This window comes from Emydura macquarii, unplaced genomic scaffold (genome assembly GCF_026122565.2).
Source record: "Emydura macquarii macquarii isolate MOO-44397 ecotype Brisbane River unplaced genomic scaffold, CSIRO-AGI_Emac_v2 contig_3019, whole genome shotgun sequence".
Lineage (NCBI taxonomy): Eukaryota > Metazoa > Chordata > Testudines > Chelidae > Emydura > Emydura macquarii.
Window position 1 is genome coordinate 6,284,726 of NW_027133156.1, and position 18,909 is coordinate 6,303,634.

Genomic DNA, 18,909 nt, shown 5'->3' on the forward strand with positions numbered 1-18,909 from the left:
ACTCACAGTGAGATGAAAGGTTATATACACCCTGTTCCTCCAACTACTGCATCCAGAATTTTGCCCTGAATACATAAAAGATTACTTGCCTACTAAGGAAATGCAGCTAACTCTTAAGTTGTCATGCTATGCCAACAACACTGTGCAACAATTTTAGGAGTGGAAAGTGAAAAGTAACTTTTGGAATTGAAACTATAAGGTAAAATAGACAAAAATGTACCAGTTTGTGTAACTATAACAGTGTTCAATCTTTCTGCTTGTGACTGATTTTCACTGCTGACAGTTTACAAAGGAACATAGGATATAAGAAAGTCGAAATGGGAAGGAAAGGATATGGAGGTAGATAAATGGTAAAGCTGAAGCCAGGACCAATGTTTTCAAACTTAGGTGACTAAAATTAGGCACGTCACTGACAGTGAAAGTGGACTGATTCAGAGATGCTGCAGGCCCACAGCTCCCACTGAAGTCAATAGGAATTCAGCACCTCTGAAAATCAGGCTACTTTTATAAATGTAGGTGCCTATCTTCTTATTATTTATTTGCATTATCATAGCCCCTAGGTGCCTCAGTCATGGACCAGGATTCATTGTACTAGGGGCTGTACAAACAGAACAAAAAGGCAGTTACTGCCCCAAAGAGCTTTCAATCTAAGTAATAAGGACAGTATCCCAGGTAAAAGTGCATCAGCACAGGGGTAGTATTGAGAACGGTATGTGGGATGAAGGTGTTATACAGGCCCACTGACAGCAATTCCAGGCCCCAGGACAGAACAGTCTGGTCCTGCCTCTTCCTCCCGTGGCCCCACCCCCAGTCCACCCGCGCTCAGCCACAGGCCCCGCCCCCTTTCCCATTCGCCACGGCGTCCCTCTTCCTCTTGGTCCCCCTCCTCTCTTCCACACGTCCCTTCCCCCAGGCGGTGAGTGACAAACAGAGGGGGCTGAGTAGGGGGGGAAGAGACGCAACAAGCAGAGGCGGGGGGACAAGTAAGGGAGAAGAGGAGGGACGTAAGCAGTGTGCTATGGAGGGGAGGCTGAGTGGAGGGGGAAGGAACGATGCCATGAGCGGCGGGGTTGGGGGTGGAGTGTGAGAGGGGCCACAGACAGAAGAGGCCAGGGCCCTTTTAAATTGTCTGGCCCCTGGGCAATTGCTCCCTTTGCCCCCCTGTCAGCGGTCCTGGTGTTATGAGAGGTGGAATTGAGAAGGGTCTAAGTGATGGGAATGTAACAAGGCAGGGAAGTATTGGGAGAGCCATTGGGAAAGTATCAGCAGTGGGGATGCACCACGAGGGTATTGGGAAGAGGGCAGCATGGGCAATAAGATGGTATTGGAAGGGGTACTGGGGATGGGGGCACTACTGATGGTGGGGATTTATCGGGGTGGTATTGGGGGTAGGTATTGGAGATCAGCAGAGGATCAGGTATGAGGGCAATGCCAGCGGTAGGGGTTGTATCAGGGTGGAGGTGTTATTGGCAGTGGGACTGTATTAGGGTGGGTGAAGTATCAGAAGTGGTATCAGGGATTGGGACAACATCAGCGGTGAGACTGTGTCGGGAACGGCTGTATTGGGAGGTTGGGGGCAATGTCAATAGGGGTACTGGGAATGCCGGGAGTGTATCAGGGTAGGGGCAGTATCAGGAGGGGTAATGGGGATGAGAGGCTGTATCAGGGATGGGGGTGATATCAGGAGGGATATTGGGGATAGGGTAAATTTCAGGGGGTGGTACTGGGAATGGGGGTGGAATTGGGGGCAGTATCAGGGATGGGAATAGCATCAATAGGGGTATCAGGGATGGGGGGTGGTATCAGAAGGGGGATTGGAGGATGAAGGCTGTATTGGGGATGGTGGTGGTATTGGGGCAGTATTGGAGATGGGGGCAGTATTGGGAGGGGAATAGGGGGATGGAGGCTGTATCAGGGGACAGTATCAGGGATGGGGGGGCCATATCGGGAGGAATATCGGGGATGGGGACTGTATCAGGGAATACAGGGGATGGGGGGCTGTATCAGGAGCAGTATCAGGGATGGGGGCAGTATCAGTAGCGCTATTTGGAATGAGGTGGTATTTGGTATCACCAGTAGAGGTATCGGGGATGGGGGTGTATTGGGGACAGGGGCCATATTGGGAGGAAGATCAGATATGAAGACGGTATCGGGGCAGTATTGGGGGTGGCATTGAGAAGGATATCAGAGATGGGGGCAGTAGAAATACTGGGGTTAGAAATGGCGTTGGGAGGTGCATTGGGGAGGTGTCAGGAGAGGGATCAGGGAGGTGGGCAGTATTAGTAAGGATAATAGGGGTGAGGGTGATATCAGTAGTGGTATTGGATATGGGGGACTGTAAGGGGCAGTACTAGGATGGGGCAGTATCAGTGAGGGATTGGGGATGGAGACTGTATTGGGGGGCAGTATCAGGGATGGGGGCTATATTGGGAGTAGTATCAGACATAGGGTGGTATTGGTGATGGTGATGGGAGATACTGGGAGATGGTATCGGGGCTCTAGGATGGGGTGCTATTGGGGGACAGTATTGGGGACAGTTGGGGAGGAGGCAGTGTCAGGAGGGGTATTGAGGTTGGAAGACTATCAGGGATGGGGGATGATATTGGGAGGGATGTTGGAGATGTATTGGGAGAGATATCGGCAATGGGGGAGGTATTGGGGAATGATACTGGGAGGTGTATTGGAGATGGGCAATCGGGGATGGAGGGAAGTATTGGGGCTGGTATCTGGGGGGCAGTATCAGGAGGGGATTGGGGTTGGGGGGCTGTGTTGGAGATGGTATCGGGGATGGGTGGCAGTATCAGGAGGGTTATCGGAGATGGGGGTGGCGGGTATTGGGGATGGCATCAGGAAGGTTATCTGGAACGGGGGTATCAGGCATTAGGGGTGGGTAACGGAACAGGGGGCAGTGTCAGGAGGAGCACTGGGGATGGGCATGGTCAGGGCCAACCAAATGGTGCCCCAGGCGAGCACCATCTTCAGCGCCCCACCCATTTGTTAAACTTTTGAATAACTTATTTTTTATTGTATTTGTAGCCCATTTCACAACTAGCCCACAGGATTTGCATGCATGATTTATCCTTGTCATATGAGACAATACTTTTGAACGCTAGGATCTGTAATCAACAAAACCAGCACCCCCAAGCCGGGTGCCGCCCAAACTAGGGTGACCAGACAGCAAGTGTGAAAAATCGGGACGGGGTGCGGGTAATAGGTGCCTATATAAGAAAAAGCCCCGAACATGGGGAAAGAGGGGAGAAGGTCTCTATAAAATCGGGACATCTGGTCACCCTGTCACAAACCCAGCACCTCACTCGGTCATCTGCCCCTAAAACCAGCCCTGGTGGTGGTATGGGCGGGGATGGGAAGGTGTATCCGGAGTATTGGCGATGGGGTGGGCACGGGATTGGGTGGGGAACAGAGAAGGGGAGGCGTGCGGGGATCTGTGGGCGCTGGGGGCAGCCCTGGGAGAGGTGCTGGGGAGGGGACGAGCCGGTCGGGAGGGGGGCGGTGGCGGTGTCAGGAGCGGCCATGGGGGAGCAGCGCCGCCCCGCCCCGCCCCGCGGAGTCACAGAGCCGCCGCCCCGCCACGTCAGGCCGGTTTCCGGTCGCAGCCGGAGCAGCGTCAGCGCCAGCCGCGCGAGTCCCCGCCCCGCTCCCCCAGCCGCACCGCGGGGACTCGGGGAGCGGCCGCCGCCGCCGCCGTTCGCCTCTGGCCCAGCGTCCCCGCCATGGAGACCCGCTACAACCTGAAGAGCCCCGGTGGGTGGGTGGGTGAGCGAGCGGGGGCGGGCGGGACAGCGAGACCCAGCGGCGTCTCCCGGCTCCCTCTGCCTGAGCCGGGGCCGGCTCGCCGCCCGCCGGGGCAGCGGCCTCCCTCCGAGGCCTCGGCTCGCCGCCCGCCGGGGCAGCGGCCTCGGCCCGGCGGGGGCGCAGGCCGCAGCGGCCCCGGGTTGGGCAGCAAGAGGAGGGGGTCGGGGCCTGGCTCGGGGGCGCTGACCGGCCGGAATCTGCCGCGGGTGCTGCCTTCAGCCCCCAGGGCGGTGGTGTCGGCTCATCGCTGTGCTGCGGACGGGGCCCCGTGGGGAGACATGACCCGAGCCAGGCCAGGCCAGGCCAGGCCAGGCCAGCCCAGCCCAGCCCTGCCCTCCCCGGGGTGGGGAGATGCCGCACTTTATTCCCCTGCCGGCCTTCTTATCAATGACGAGGGCTCTGTGCTTCCGCTTCCCCTCTACTTCTCCCCCCCCTTCCGCCACAGCCTTTCAGTGCCTGCTGCCATCCCCCTTACCAGGGTCCGCTATTCCCCCTCTCCTCCAGCCCCCCGGAGGTTCTCTGTGCTCTCTTTCTCCCCATACCACGGACCTCCAATTCCCTTCGCTAGCGGTTCTGTGCCCCCCTCCCCAGGGTGGTTCCCCATTTACCCCACTGCACCACAGGCTCAGTTCCACTTCCTTCCCTCCTTTCCCCACTGCAGGGTCCCCTGTTCTCCCTGTCCTCTTCACACCAGAGACCCCATCCTCCCCACCATGCCAGGGGCTCTGTTTCCCCCAACTTCTTCCTCTGTTCTTTATGCCCTGCTTATGGCTCTCTCTGTCTCCTGCCCCTACGTCCCTCCCCCTCCCAAAAAAATGAGAGAGCATGTTTCTTTCCTCCAGATTGGAAGGGAGTGGTGGATAGCTGGTGCCTGCTCATCCCAACCTGAAGCAGGCTTTCAGGAAGCAGGATGTGAGGGAGGAAAGAAGCCCTCACTCTCTGGTTGATCCTGTTTGCTGAGTATCCATCCCAAGGCTCCCAGCAGGAAGAGCAATTAGTTTTCTTTGGTCATTTAGGGTGTCAACATGTTAAACTCTTTTGGGAGGATGAACAGGACTATTGTTATTCTGTAAAGTGTTAATGGATGTTATCAGTAGATGCCGGTGGCTCCATTTGTTGTCCATCCCCCATCTTTTGATGTTTTGATTGTCCCCAAAATCAGTAGGGTTCTGGCCATTGATGCCTAGAATATTCCTGGAAATTTTGGAATTGATCTGATGCAGCATTCAAAAGTTAGTATGTTGCATACAGATAGATAGACAAATATAGAATTGCAGTGGAGTTGAATGTAAGGCCTCACAAGCCCAGCCAGTGATGAGGTAGATAGAGTAAGGCAAAGTTTATATTGGCATGAGTTTGTGATGACTGCTTTGCTCATGAGTAAGATGTCTAGATCATTCCAAATTCATGTTAATAGTAATCTAATAACAACATTTAGCTTTACAAATGAGGTCAGTATCATTATCCTTATTTTTGTAGATGGGGAAACAGTGAAAACATATCACATATATATGTTACTATAATGTAGTTTTAGATCCTGTTACCTACAATGGGTGACATCTTAGATGGAAGACAATGTGGTATAGTGGAGTTTCTGCCTCTGGTACTGACCTTATGAGTGAGCTTGGGCAAATCACTGTACTCTTCTATGCCTCACTTTTGCCCATTTGTAAAATTAAAACAGAGACAATGTTATTTACCTTCCTTTGTAAAAGCACTTTGAGAGCTATAGATGCAAAGTGTTATAAAGAGCAAAATGTAATTTTTAGGGGGGCGGGAACCAAGGTTTTATTTACCAGTTGGAAAAAATGACTAATTCTTGAATATTTAAAAAGATTTTTTAAATAATAATAATAATAAACCAGGATGTCTCTTCTATTGAGAAGTGGTATCTGGACACCCATTAGGTATAATTACTTTAAAACCAGAATTTCCAGCTACCCAACACATCTATTCCTAACCACATTAGTGTGATTAAAAAACAAGAAGTGATATGGATGCGTTAGTAGGTATAACTAGGGAAGAATGCCCAGTAGAACTGGGCATATATTTTGTATCAAATGGCATTCTGCTTATTATGCCTCTTTCTGTACTGCCACTAGCTAAGTACCCCTGCCATTGGCTGCTCTGTAACAGCCATGAGTGAAACCCACTGGCATTGGATAACTGCAGAAATCTACAAAGTCAGTGGGAGATGATGATACTCTGGAGAGATTCTCCACCTCCTCTTACTCCACACACAATTGCCCCAGAAGGGTATTCATATTTTCTGAGATGGGGAGGGAACAGAGGGAATGTTGCAAATACAGAACTCCTTTCTCCCACGTTTTTAGTGACTCTGGGAGATGTTCTGCCTGTGGTACATACCCTGTGCTTCCATAGCTGGAGAGGACAATCCAGGCCTGGAGGAATTCACAGGCAAACTTTAAGATGAAGTTAAGGCTGCAAATATGTATCAGTGATGGCGACAAAACTTAAGACCACTGAATTTTTATAAAAATAAACATTAGAAAACCAGGAAATTGTCAATTAGGGTAAAACTTTTAAAATTAAAAAAAGCACCACGTCTAGAGAGTATTGTTGTTCTTCACCTGATCACCACAAGCTGTTTATAAGTAACACATATGATTTGAAGAGATCCTAAAAACAGTAGATCATGATTTTGTCTGAAAAGGATAGCAACCTTTTTGATGATCTATAACTATTGCTGTCCACCACTGTCCTTAGTATATTGTCTATAAATGTCCAGCTAGTTTGGAGTATATTTACGGAAGTGTCATGTGTAAGACACGGGAGGTAATTGTTTCATTCTACTCAGTCCAGGTGAGGCCTCAGCTGGAGTAGTATGTCCAATTCTGGGTACCACACTTTTAAGAAAGATAGGGTCAAATTGGAGAGAGTCCAGAGGAGAACTGCAACAATGATAAAAGGTTTAGAAAACATGCCCTATGAGGAAAGGTTAAAAAACTGAGTGTATTTAGGCTTGAGAAAAGAGGACTGAGGGGGACTTGATAGTCTTCAGATGTGTTAAAGGCTGGTACAGAGAAGGCGGCGATCAATTGTTCTCCATGTTCATTGAAGGTAGGACAAGAAGTAATGGGCTTAATTTACAGCAAAGAGTTTTAGATCAGATATTAGAAAAAGCTTCCTGACTGTAAGGGTAGTTAAGTTCTGTAATAGGCTTCCAAGAAAGCCTGTGGAATCCACATCATTGGAGGTTTATAAGAACGTAGCACAGGGAGTTGGACTAGATGGTCACTTGAGGTCCCTTCCATCCCTTTGTTTCTGTGATTCCAGATTAGGGTATTACAGCCCATAGCTGAAGCAATACTGGCTTTTCCAAAGGGGCTTGGAGTAGGGCCTGGTGAGTGGGGCAAGGCCCCTGCACTCCCTTGCTGTTCTAGCAGGGACAGTTGGTCAGAAGAAGGTATTAAATGCCATCTCTCTGAAAGGTGGATTTCTTTTGCCATGTGTACTCTCCCTCTTGCATTCAGCAATAAAATCTGTGCTGCCATGGCATAGACTATTATATGCACCTCCCTTACTTTGGGGATCATGCTAGTGGTGGATAGTGGCAGAGGTAAGGTTGTTTGGATTACTTTGATAATTTCCAGTATTATGGGGTTGGGTATTTTAAAGGTTTTTAACCTTCGTTTAGGATTTTGACTTTCTAACGTTTGTTAATAGAGAATTTATTAACAGTTCATGAAAAACAGACAGTTGGGTTTCAGTCTTGTGATAAGTTGTTATATCTAAAAATCTGATAGCTCTTCTTTTGTGTTTTTTCCATTAAATCTGTATGTGCATTTAGAAAATCCCTTTTGTTAACACTTGTTTGTTTACCTTTTAAATGTAAATTTTACAAAATGCACAAGTTCAAGATAATAGATAAAACATCTATAACTTTTTGGCCCATATATTCAAAGTCTAAGCTGTACTTGTGAAAAAGGTATGCAATTACCACTTTGCACTTGCAAATGTATGCTTTATCTGTTGTTTGTGTACATGATTTGTGTTAGGTGAGGAACAACTGGAGAAGGAGGGATTGAATTAGAGACTTGAATTAGGGAAGGTATAAACATTGTTATCTTAGAGCAGTGATACTCAATTAGATCTATCCGCAGGCCAGTTTGAGAATTTTATGGCAAGAGGCGGACCATTTGTGCAGATGGCTGCCAAAATAAACTTCCAGCTGCCAATAAATAAAAACCTTGATTGCAACGTAAGTGTTTCTATCTTTTAACCAACTTTATAAATCAAAATTATTACCCATGTTTGTGGCAATCTCTAATGGAAGAGGTGACCGATGATCTCTGGCAAGCTTTGTGAAGAGTGGTTTGTAGGGCGGGCACATAGACTGGTGAAGATGCTCATCTGGCAGGTGATTGCGCTTTTAGTTTTTTTATAAGGTCATGGTAGAAAACCTAAATTTGCAGAGATACGTTGATCCAACATCTTTAAGAGATAAATGGCTAGATTCTGACTATTCTGAAACTGGTCAGCATATTGAATCCAGAATCACAAAATCCCACTTTGCTGAAGTTTGCCTTTAAGACCTCTGAGCTCTGGAGAAATTAGAAATTGTAAGGCACTTCATCAATTGAATCAAGAATGTTATTTGCTTCAGAAGGCCAAGATCCATCGGCAAAGATAACAAATGGATCACAAACAAATAAAAGCAAATCTTTTGGAATTTTAAAATTCTCAATTTGCATTTTAAAATTTTTGATCAGATTGTTTAGAATTCTTGCACTGTTTTCATCGAGGTTTCATCTGTAGCAACAACACACAATGTGGGAAAGTGCAACATCTTTTCTGTTAAGTCTTTCTGAAAGATTTCAAGATTCCTCTGAAAGGCACACACTTTTTCAAACAGATTCCCAACATTGCTTGCACAGCATTGGAGCTGCAAGTTGAAGGAATTCAAGTGACCGGTAATATTACACAGAAAATCTATCAGTGACATAGAGGGGACATCATTCATAAATTTCAGGAACTTGCAAGCCTTGTTGGTCTTGTGGTTTAAAAGAAATTCTGTTATTTCTTTTTGAAGTGCAGAAAACCTCTCTAACACACGCCCCTTACTTAACCAGTGAATGTCATTGGGCTGCAACAGGTCACTATATTAGATGGAAACGTCTTGGAAAAGAGTTTTAAAAAGATGATGTTGCAAGCTAGAAGTTGAGCATATATAGTTCACTAATCTCATCACAATATCCATGGCTCTTTTCAAGTCCCCAGACAGTTTACCTCACAGGACAGTCTGGTGAATGATGCAGCGAAGTGTATTTAATGAAGGGTATATCGCTGCCAAATGTGAAGCAAAGCCCTTCTCTCTTTGTCATAGAGGGACCTCTGTCTGTATCAAGGAAGCTTACTTTCTATAGATCTAAACCATTTTTTTCAAAAAAGCCTTTTACCTTTTCAAAAATGATCTCTCCTGTGGTGTAGGTTTCTAATGGTATTGAGCACAAAAATTCTTCCCTGAAAATTTCACCATCATAAAACCTAAAAAACAGCAATAGCTGGGCAGTGTCACTTAAATCACTTGATTCGTCCACTGCAGGAGACATATATTTGACATTCTTTAAATCGGAAAGCAGTGCTGACAGACAATCCTCGTAAATTACTTCCTGTCTTTGCACTGCTGTGGAATCAGATGGGAACTTGCTTCAGTCGGTTCGCAATGTCATCTTTGTTTTTATCTCTGGCAAAAAGTTCCTCCAGCATTTCCAATATGCAGTCCTTCACAAGCTTGGCGTTCAGGAAGGGCTATTTCTTTTTAGCTAATACCCACATTATCCAAAGACAAGCAGCTGTTGCTTTTTCCTGTACAATCGCTGCTGTTGTAAGAATGACATTTGAAGTATGATAAGAAGACTTCAGATTTTCAATTTTGTCATGTCTTGCAACACTGCCTGGAGGCCAGGCCACGTTGAGGTTACTGTGCTTTGATTCAACGTGGCGCCTAATGTTGGTGACCTCACAGACGGATACGTTGGTTTGGCATATTAAACACAAAGGTTTTGCGTTTAAATGAGATAACATAATAAAAAGAAAAAGGGAAAAAAACAAAACCGAGAGTCTTGTAGCACCTTAAAGACTAACAAATTTCTGCGGTTATAAGCTTTCATGGGCTGCAACCCACTTCGTCAGATGGGTTGCATCCCACGAAAGCTTATGCCTGCAGAAATTTGTTAGTCTTTAACGTGTTACAGGACTCTCGTTGCGTTTGCTGTATACAGACTAACACGGCTACCCCTCTGGAACTTTTCATAATAAAAAGAAAATCCTCTATCCAATTTGGGTTAAAAGCTCAGTTTTCACTGTCAACTTTGCGACATTTACTCCCACTTGCATTCATTTTTTGCTCCATTTCCATCACTAATGGAAAAAATGGGTGGCATCGTAGCTCAAGTATAGCTGATGCTATTGCAAGAACTTAAGATCCAGGAAGTTACTTACTAAGGAAGTCATTGGCAAATGATAGGCAGCGCATCATTGTTCGTGAATTTAATTATAATCATTTTTTTAAAGTAAGCTGGGTGGGCCACACAGGAAGCCTTGGCAGGCCACATTTGGCCCACGGCTGCCTATTGCTTATCACTGGCTTAGAGGATAAAAGAAATGTTTAGCAGCCTTATTTATGTTTACAAACATACTAAAATGTTTGTGTATAAATCATTGGGATTACTCACAGTGTGTAAAGTTATGCATATGTGTAAGGCTATGCAGAATCAGGGTCATGATAGTGAAGAAGTGTCAACATGTATTGACTAGGTGTCATGTTTCACTAAATACTTTATAGTGATGTCCGTATAGTTGATTGATAACACTGATTGGTTACATTGGTACATTTGTTTGTTTGTTAGAAATTTGAGCAACAATTATTCCGTTATGGATTATATTGTGCCTCAAAAGAACAGCCTTGCACTGGAAAGGGAAGTTGGGGGGTGGAGCGGGATCTGTGGGGCTGGAAGTCTGCAAACCTCTGTCCTATAAAAGGAGATTGCAGGGAAAACTCAGCAATGCAATCATAGACTGCTCTTCTATAGATTTCACCTTGGAAGGGTTTGCTTTATGCCTAAAAACAATTGTTTTCTGTCTGAACTCTGGTATGGAGAGAGATCATATACTAAACTTCAGAAGGACTGAAACACACAAACTCTTGAAAATCTAATCCATCTAGATACATTTAAAAAATCTATTATTTTATTATTTTATTTTTTAAAAATCCAGTTACAGTTTAGTTATCAGTAATTTGATGTACACAATTTAAAACTGAATTTCATATTTATTCAAACGGAGGGTAAGAAGAGAGGTGAAAAAGAGAGAGAACAGGGTCTGAATATGGAGGAAGAACTACAGGTGCAAATAGCAGAAGGAAGTAACAGAAAATGGGGAGAGGGACTGAAGGATTAGGAAGGAAAGCTCATACAATCAGTGTTTTAGGCAGTTTACTGTGTTTAGCGGTAGAACGTGTGTTGCACACCGATCAAGAAGTTCATGCTTCCTACTTCCATACAGGATGGATTGATTTAAATCAAGGCAATTTAAATAATTGATTTAAAAATCACAAAGAAAATAATTGATTTAAATCAAGTTTCCCAATGATACTTCTTCACATATTTCTTAAACAATGGTGCAAATTTGATCACTAAAACATGTTAATTTACAACTCAATACAGCATTTTACAACATCTAGAAGGGTATACTTTATGTAATTTTTTTAGATAACTTGATTTTTATTAATTTAGGAAATAGTACATAATACTTATTAATTGGGTCAAGCTGCAGATACAGCAGCAGTATATTAGGGATGGTAAGAACTAAATCACACACACAAACACAGTAGCATTTATATTTTATTAAACTAAATCTTAAATGTTTCATAAATGTTTCACATTTGCAATTGCAGAAGTCTCCTGAGTTGCCGGCTGACGGCTGTCCTTAAACTTTTTTTTTTTTTTTTAAGTTTTCAAATTCTATTAACTCTAACAGACAAGTCATCACAACACTAAATGTATGCTGTCCTTAAAACTTCTACAACTAGTTCTCATCTTCCTCACTCCCACTGTCATTTTTATTCATAGAGTGAAACAGAAATACGAGTTTACCTGCTTTTTCATCTCCCAGTCAATTTCTTAGCTTTGAGTGAATAATACCAAACATGAAAATATTCTCTCTGTGCCTGCAGAGGAAGCTTCTGCTGTGAAAAGTTGGCTTAGCAACTGAAGGAACTCTTTCAAGGTACCTTATTTCCACCAATTCAGGGGAGTGACTTTGTTCAAAACATCATTAGTAAACATGTACTGTTAAAATGGTTCTGCTCCAGCCCTGAAATTAATTATGACTGGCATAACTGAGGAGTGATTTTGAGAAGCTCATGCCATGGCAGCAGCATCATCTTCAGAAATTAGGCATCTACCTTGATATCTGGGATTGAGAATGTTCCCAAGAGAATGAGATGGAGTTAGTGCTTGATCCATTCTCTTCTTTATTGCCTGCAGTTTAACTTTCTGGTGAGCTATTTCTTCAATGTCTCTTGAAGTGCCTTCCAAATTTCGACAGCATCAACAATGCAGCAACAATTTCTCTGATGTTTGTTTAAGGCTATGGATATAGGCTTCAGTATACTGAGCATATCCTCTACATTCCTCTTTCATCCGGTGTTAGATACTTTGGATGAGATACTTCCATGTATTTTATCACAGTTTTCTTCACAAAATTTTATGAGAATAGGCCAGTTCTTAATAAATTGTTCAAAAGAATCAACCACAGAATTCCATCGAACATCTTGAGGGAGAATTAGTTTGGATCCTCCTGCTCTCTTCAGCGAAGCTGAAGCAAAATGGTTATTACGGAAGTATTTTCCGACTTCAACATTTTCTTTTATTCCTGGAGAGGACGTATTTAAGTCTTTGCCTAAAAGATGCATTAAATGGGCACTATAGCCATATGTTATTAAGGAGCATCGTTCCATTTCTTCTTCTAAATATCTTCTCATCTTTGCCACGTTTGCAGCATTGAGTAAATAATACCAAATGATGAAAATATTCTCTCTGTGCCTTTAAGACACAGTGTCTTAACTAACTCCTCTGCCTTGCTTGGCCCAGCTCCACCACCACTCAAGCACAGAACAACAGCAATCCTATCTAGCCTGTGTCTTTCTTTGCACATGTAACTTTAGTCTGCTGAGAAACAGAAACTGAAAGCCCAGGACTTTCAAGAAGCAAGAGCTGGTAGTTAGGTTGGACAGACTAGAGCCATTAATTCATTTTTATGAGGCTGTAAGTGTAGGTTTATCATGTTTGTGATGAGATTTAATTGTAATGGTTATTTTTTAAATGAGAGAGAAATTTTTAGTGTTTTATTGATTTGTAAAAAAATCCAAAAAATCCTATTTAAATAAAAAATAATCAATTTTTTTATTTAAAAAAAATCATTGATTTTTATCCACCCTGCTTCCATGTTCCTCTTCAGGTAGGAAGGGAAGAAATAGAAGTGAACATTTTCATCTGCTCCTCCTCCCTGCTTACCTACCTAGAAAACAGAGCATCGTGTATTCTGATCCTGAATCATTTTTTTTTCTATAATTTTTTTTTCTGGTGCATATGGATTCAGAATGCCTGCCTGATTATGCTGAGCTGAGACCTGTCTCTATCTATCTGCGTTTACATAGGTCAGAACTTAGTCAGTCAGATGACTCCCTTTTTTATTTTGGTTTAATAGTATCACCACACTGTTGCATTTCATGGCTTAAAAGTGTTTAGTTTATAAATAATATGGTTACTTTGTAAATGGTTTGTATAAATAGTCAGTATGTGTTTTATTTTACTTGGAGTACATTGTAAAAATTATCAAAAGTAACTTTTCAAGGACTGCATTCTCCAGACACCTCATTCCTCTCTCAGATTTGCCTATCCACTTTCAAATGTCACCATCATTCACCGGCATTGATTCCCTACTGATTAAACTCCTGGTTTTCTAGTTATAAATGCATTTTTAAAATTGATCTAATTAGCCTACCTTGCTTAGGCGAAATATGTTTAAGCTGTGTTAGCATGAACAGGATTAAAACCATGTTTAAAATTGTTCTGCTAACTCAGTTTCATTTCTAGAGCAGATGCCCTGCTTTCCTTTATCCTTGTGGTAAGTTTTATATTGAAGTCTACTCCAGCTGATCTGATCAGAGATGCTATTTACCTAGTTTAAATAGCAATCCTCATTTTCATAGGAGAATTTTGTATTTAATTCTTCTGACTTCCCACCAGGTTTGAAATGTACAAGTAACCTTGATTAGGCTTCAAATAAATACTTTTAACTGAACTTCCAAAGATTTTCTTAGTTTTGCTTTAAGGATTATATCTTGTATCTGAAGGTGTTTTTGTGGATTCAGTCACTCTTTCTGCAGTACATAATTAGGGCTTCTGATGTTAAGTTATAACTGATAAACACTGATAAAACCCCCTGATACAAAAATAATTAAGTTGGTGTTTATCCAATAATCACCCAAACTGGTTACTCTTCTCTAAGGGCATGTATGCACTGAGCAGTAATGCAGACTACGGAAGTATGATTTCTAAAGTGCACCAACATGTTGTGCATTAATTGGTTGGTGTAGACCCTGCTGGTGTGCACTTGATTAAAGGTTACCTAAGAAGCTTTAACATAGTGCTGTTTGAAACTACTGTATTAGTGTGCTAAGGAACATTATAAAGAGATTACCCATTGCAGTATATACCACTGTAATGAATAATGTAAGCCCTGAAAACCCCCTATTTTTGAATATCTGCATAAAACCAAAAAATGCTAAAAATGAAATTAATATATCTTGAAAAAGAGAAGTACTATAAACAATACACTAATGGTCACACACATTGTTTAGTCATAGGTTTTAAGTTGACAAGGAAAATCCCATCTACTCTAATAGAGGAAAGGACAAGCTGTTAACCTGTTAGTCTCTCTGATAAACCATTATGCAGTGACTACTACTTTTAATTCTTTTTAACTACTGTAAGGGTGTTGGCCCCCAATTTAAAACATTGAAAGGCTGAGGGAGGAAAGTTTGAAAAAAGATGTTAATCTTAAGCATTTTTTCTGGTATTTTGTGTTTGTATAACTAAAAATTATTTTTGCTTTAAAACTTCACATTTATCATTAAGTGTATGTTCATGTCATGAAAGGTCCTATTGTAATGCATGCTGTAAATAGATGCAAATTGTAAACTTATTCCTGGATTTCTAAAGTTTGTGCAGTTGTTAGCTGATTTTTTTGGGCAAGAATAGATTTACCAGAAAATTACTTGCATTTTCTTAGAAAGCAAATACTGAATACTTGAATGGAAAGACTTTCAAGAATATCTCAGATTGCTGCAGAACGTGATGTTGATGGTTTAGTCTGTGGCATTCTCTTCTCCTAGTCTTTACTGAATCAATGTCCTAATAAGTAAACATACTTCAAGGGGTCATTGTGCTGTTGGAGATGCAATAACAGATGAGTTGCAATAATGAGGCTCTCTGATCACTTGTGACCATTTTAAGAAGAGACATTTTTTGCAAGATGTCATCTTTTACGTTGACCACTTTGTAATTTAGGTAATTTAATTCTTCTCATCTAACATTATCTGTTCAGATTAACTGAATATGGTATTCTTCATTTGCTCTTCTAGCTTCAGCTAGGATTGCAGTGTGCTTTTTAATGGCAGGCAATAGAGGTGGGCTGTATCTTAGCAGTAGGCTTCTGAAAGTTTAACCACTTTAATTTATTTTGTGGCAAAGGGTGCAAGATACTATTGTGAAAATCTGGATTTAATTTGGAAACTAGCAGTAGGTTTTATCAATAGTACCGCTAGAGATGCAATTCATCTTATTTTTCCACTAGTTTCTGTTTCCTGTGTATTGCACACCTCTCCTTGCATCTTCAAAATACACTTCTAAAACTCATTTGAGAAAGATTTATTTTATTTATAGCTATAGAAATAAAAAAAAAAAGGCATTTGCTAAAATAGTAAAAGCTATTAGTTTGCTTCATATTCCCTTCTTTTCCAGACCAATTATTTGAAGGATAAAGACCTTCAACCTTTTACCACCTATTTCAAGATATTTTTTTTGGCCAAGATATTTTCCAGAGGGAAGAAATAGAAGGCTGGTGAGGGTTGAATTATCCTTGTCCATTTCAGAAAGATATTCTTCAATTAACACTGAAGCCTAATAATTTAAATATAAATCTGTTTCACTACTAAGCTTGTGACTAACTTTAAGCACATGAATAAACTTTAAGCACATGAATACTGCATGTGTTAAATTTGAAGCAAACATTTAAAAAGGTAAGTTTCAGTGTAATCAGTTATTATAATAGTGAATAGAGTATGTACTAATACAAACACTGTTAATGATCAAATACTCATTTTTATGCAGTAATATTTTACATATATAGAATGGTTTTCACCCCAATGATGCCAGTGTGTGTTTACAGACTTAAACTGATGCATATTTGCTATATGTAGGACATTTCTCCTACTAAGGAACTGTAGCCATCTCTATGGTGACACACAGCAGCTAGAACTATTTGAGGGTTTATTACATACAGTATGGGCCCTAACTCAAGAGTTGTGTCCAGTTGAAACCGCAGGGGGAATTTGGTCAAAACGTAATGATCAGAGTTGGATATTGGCTGGGAATTTAGGATGAATACTACTACGTTGCTGGTGCAAAAAAAAAAAAAGGGGGGGGGGGGAGAAAGGGAAGCCACATGACCTTTCATGATCACAAGTGGTCTTAGTTTTAGAACTTAATTACTTAGAACTTTAGAACTAAAACTAGAACTTAGTTTTAATTTCATGCAAAAAAACATACATACCTCATGCAGCAGGACATTCGTTCAATAATACTCTGATGGGATGTCCTGTACTGAACTTCCAGTTAGACATCCAGAAGTATATAGTTGTTCCTTAAAGGTTTCCATTAGCAAAAAGAAGGAAGAGAATGTGTTCATGAATAGTTAAACTGTATTTCTTGATAAGTGTAGTTGAACAGCAATCTCTCCTGATGTGTGACTTCTCGGAACAAATCTTATCAGGCAAGACTGTTTATGTGGCATGTCTGTAGGCATTTTTTAGTGACGTGGAAGTAAATGTGCCTCTTGTCTCAAGATGCTGAGCTAAAATATGTAGATGATTTAATATTAAATTCATTCTCAAGTAGTTTGATAACATTGTAAGTTATTTTCTAAATCTTTTACAGAATAAAATAAAGCAAAGTCATTACAGTATGGTATGTTTATATCATGGTATAAAACACTGAAGGGTACTTCTGTAAGTCTTCTTAGAGCAAAATATCTATAGTATAATAATTCATTGTCTCAATATTTTTTTCTTTTTCAGTAATGAAGATAAGTTTAAGGGAGGGAATATGAACAGTATAATTTTGGTTTAAAATGAATGTGCTTTTTGAAAACTTCATCTTTTTAACTATGTGTGACAGGGACCCGTCTGGCTTCAGGCTGTCCACTGCCTCCATTCCTCCTTAGTTTCACACCTTAGGGTATGTCTACACGTAAAATGCTACAGCTGTGCTGCTATAGCACTTCAATGTAGACACTTCAGTGATGCAAGGGTTTCTCCCAATGCTCTAGTTAATCCATCTCCCTGAGAGGCAGTAGCTAGGTTGGTGGAAAAATTCCGTCGACTTAGCACTGCTACACTGCGGCATAGATTGGCATAGCTATGCTACGTTGATGTAAATTTTTAGTATAGAACATAAGAATGGCCATATTGAATCAGACCAATGGTCCATCTAGCCCAGTATCCTCTCTTCCGACCGTGGCCAATGCCAGGTTTTTCATTGGGAATGAACTGAACAGTTAAGTCATCAAGTGATCCATCCCATTGCCCATGGTTTTCCTCTCTCTAACAGTCTACTGCTGGCATCAAGTACTTTAGGTCACTGAGATGACTTACCCCCTGGCCAGATCTGGAGTACACTAAAAGTCCAAACACACCAAGACAACCCAAGTCTTCTGCCTTGTCTTAGGCAAGGCACAGACCTTCTTCAGAGGGTCTGTCTGTCTTGTACAGAGCAGTGTTTTGCCCTTCTGCTGTACTTATCTTTAGTTCTGCTTGGCTCTGATCGGTCCCTGTGTCCTTCTCTCTGGCTGGCAAGGGTGGCTGCACCCCTCGCAGATTTGCTGCATGGGGGAACCATACGCACTCTTTATAATGGGTTCCTGGCCCTGGGAATCTTGAGAACAGGGCTGTCTGACTCGTAATCCAAAACTGTTCCATCTTCTTCCCAGGGCCTCATTCTGTATACTCCCAGCCTTGTCTCCTCACTAGCTCTCCTGGCTGGCTTCTCCTCGTAATGGAGCACTGACTGTCCCAGGTCTATTCTTCTTTGAGTCTTCCCCTTTTCTGTTTGCTGGGAAAGTCCACAGCTCCTTGACAATGCATCTTACTCTTGTTTATATTTCCTTGGAGACAGATACCAGGCCTATCAATCATGGCAGGCTGGAAACTTCCACCACTCTAGCCTTCCCTAGTTCAGTTTATCTCCAACAGCTGATACTGAGGTAGTACTTTAACTTTCTGCTGGTAGTGTTGGCATCTCTCTGCATTTTCTAAATCTTTTTGTAGATATGTGTGGGTTAGTGGAGAGAGAGAGTTAGATTAGTTGTTAGTGTAGGTGTTCTGCCTGTTGGCACTTAGGAATAGTTTTTTATTTTCTTGTGAGGGAAAATTTTTCCCTGCCCATCTTGTGAAGTGACTATGCTACTCAGCAACAGCCACATGAGATCCCTCTTTTGCTTTGGAAAGGGCCACATTCTCTGATTTGCCAATCCTTTTTGAAAAAGACCAAAAAGGCTTGCCTCAGGTTGTTTCTATTAGGTCTATGCAGACAGCATCAGACCCCAGCAAGCAAGATCTCCTTGGACTTGTGAGGTCTGGGTCCAGAAGTGCCCCAGTCAGCTCTGAGTCATTTTCAAGCTTCTTTGCCCCTTTTTCTAAGACTGTCCTGACCGCTGACTCTAGTACGACAGTGAAACGTTTTTCTGAGCCTGTGGAGAGGGGAGGAAAGGAGCATTGCTCCTCTGGGAAGT

The 18,909-nt window shown here is 42.3% G+C and overlaps 1 protein-coding gene across 1 annotated transcript in view; it reads left to right on the forward strand.

The window, feature by feature from the left end:
* Positions 1 to 3,630: 3,630 nt before the first annotated feature.
* The window catches only part of UBE2J1 (ubiquitin conjugating enzyme E2 J1), a 62,302-nt gene continuing 47,023 nt past the window's right edge, over positions 3,631 to 18,909 (forward strand). The window contains exon 1 of the mRNA XM_067530018.1: positions 3,631 to 3,762. Coding sequence (XP_067386119.1) covers positions 3,732 to 3,762 — 31 coding nt within the window. The 5' untranslated portion in view covers positions 3,631 to 3,731. The remainder of the gene's footprint in view (positions 3,763 to 18,909) is intronic.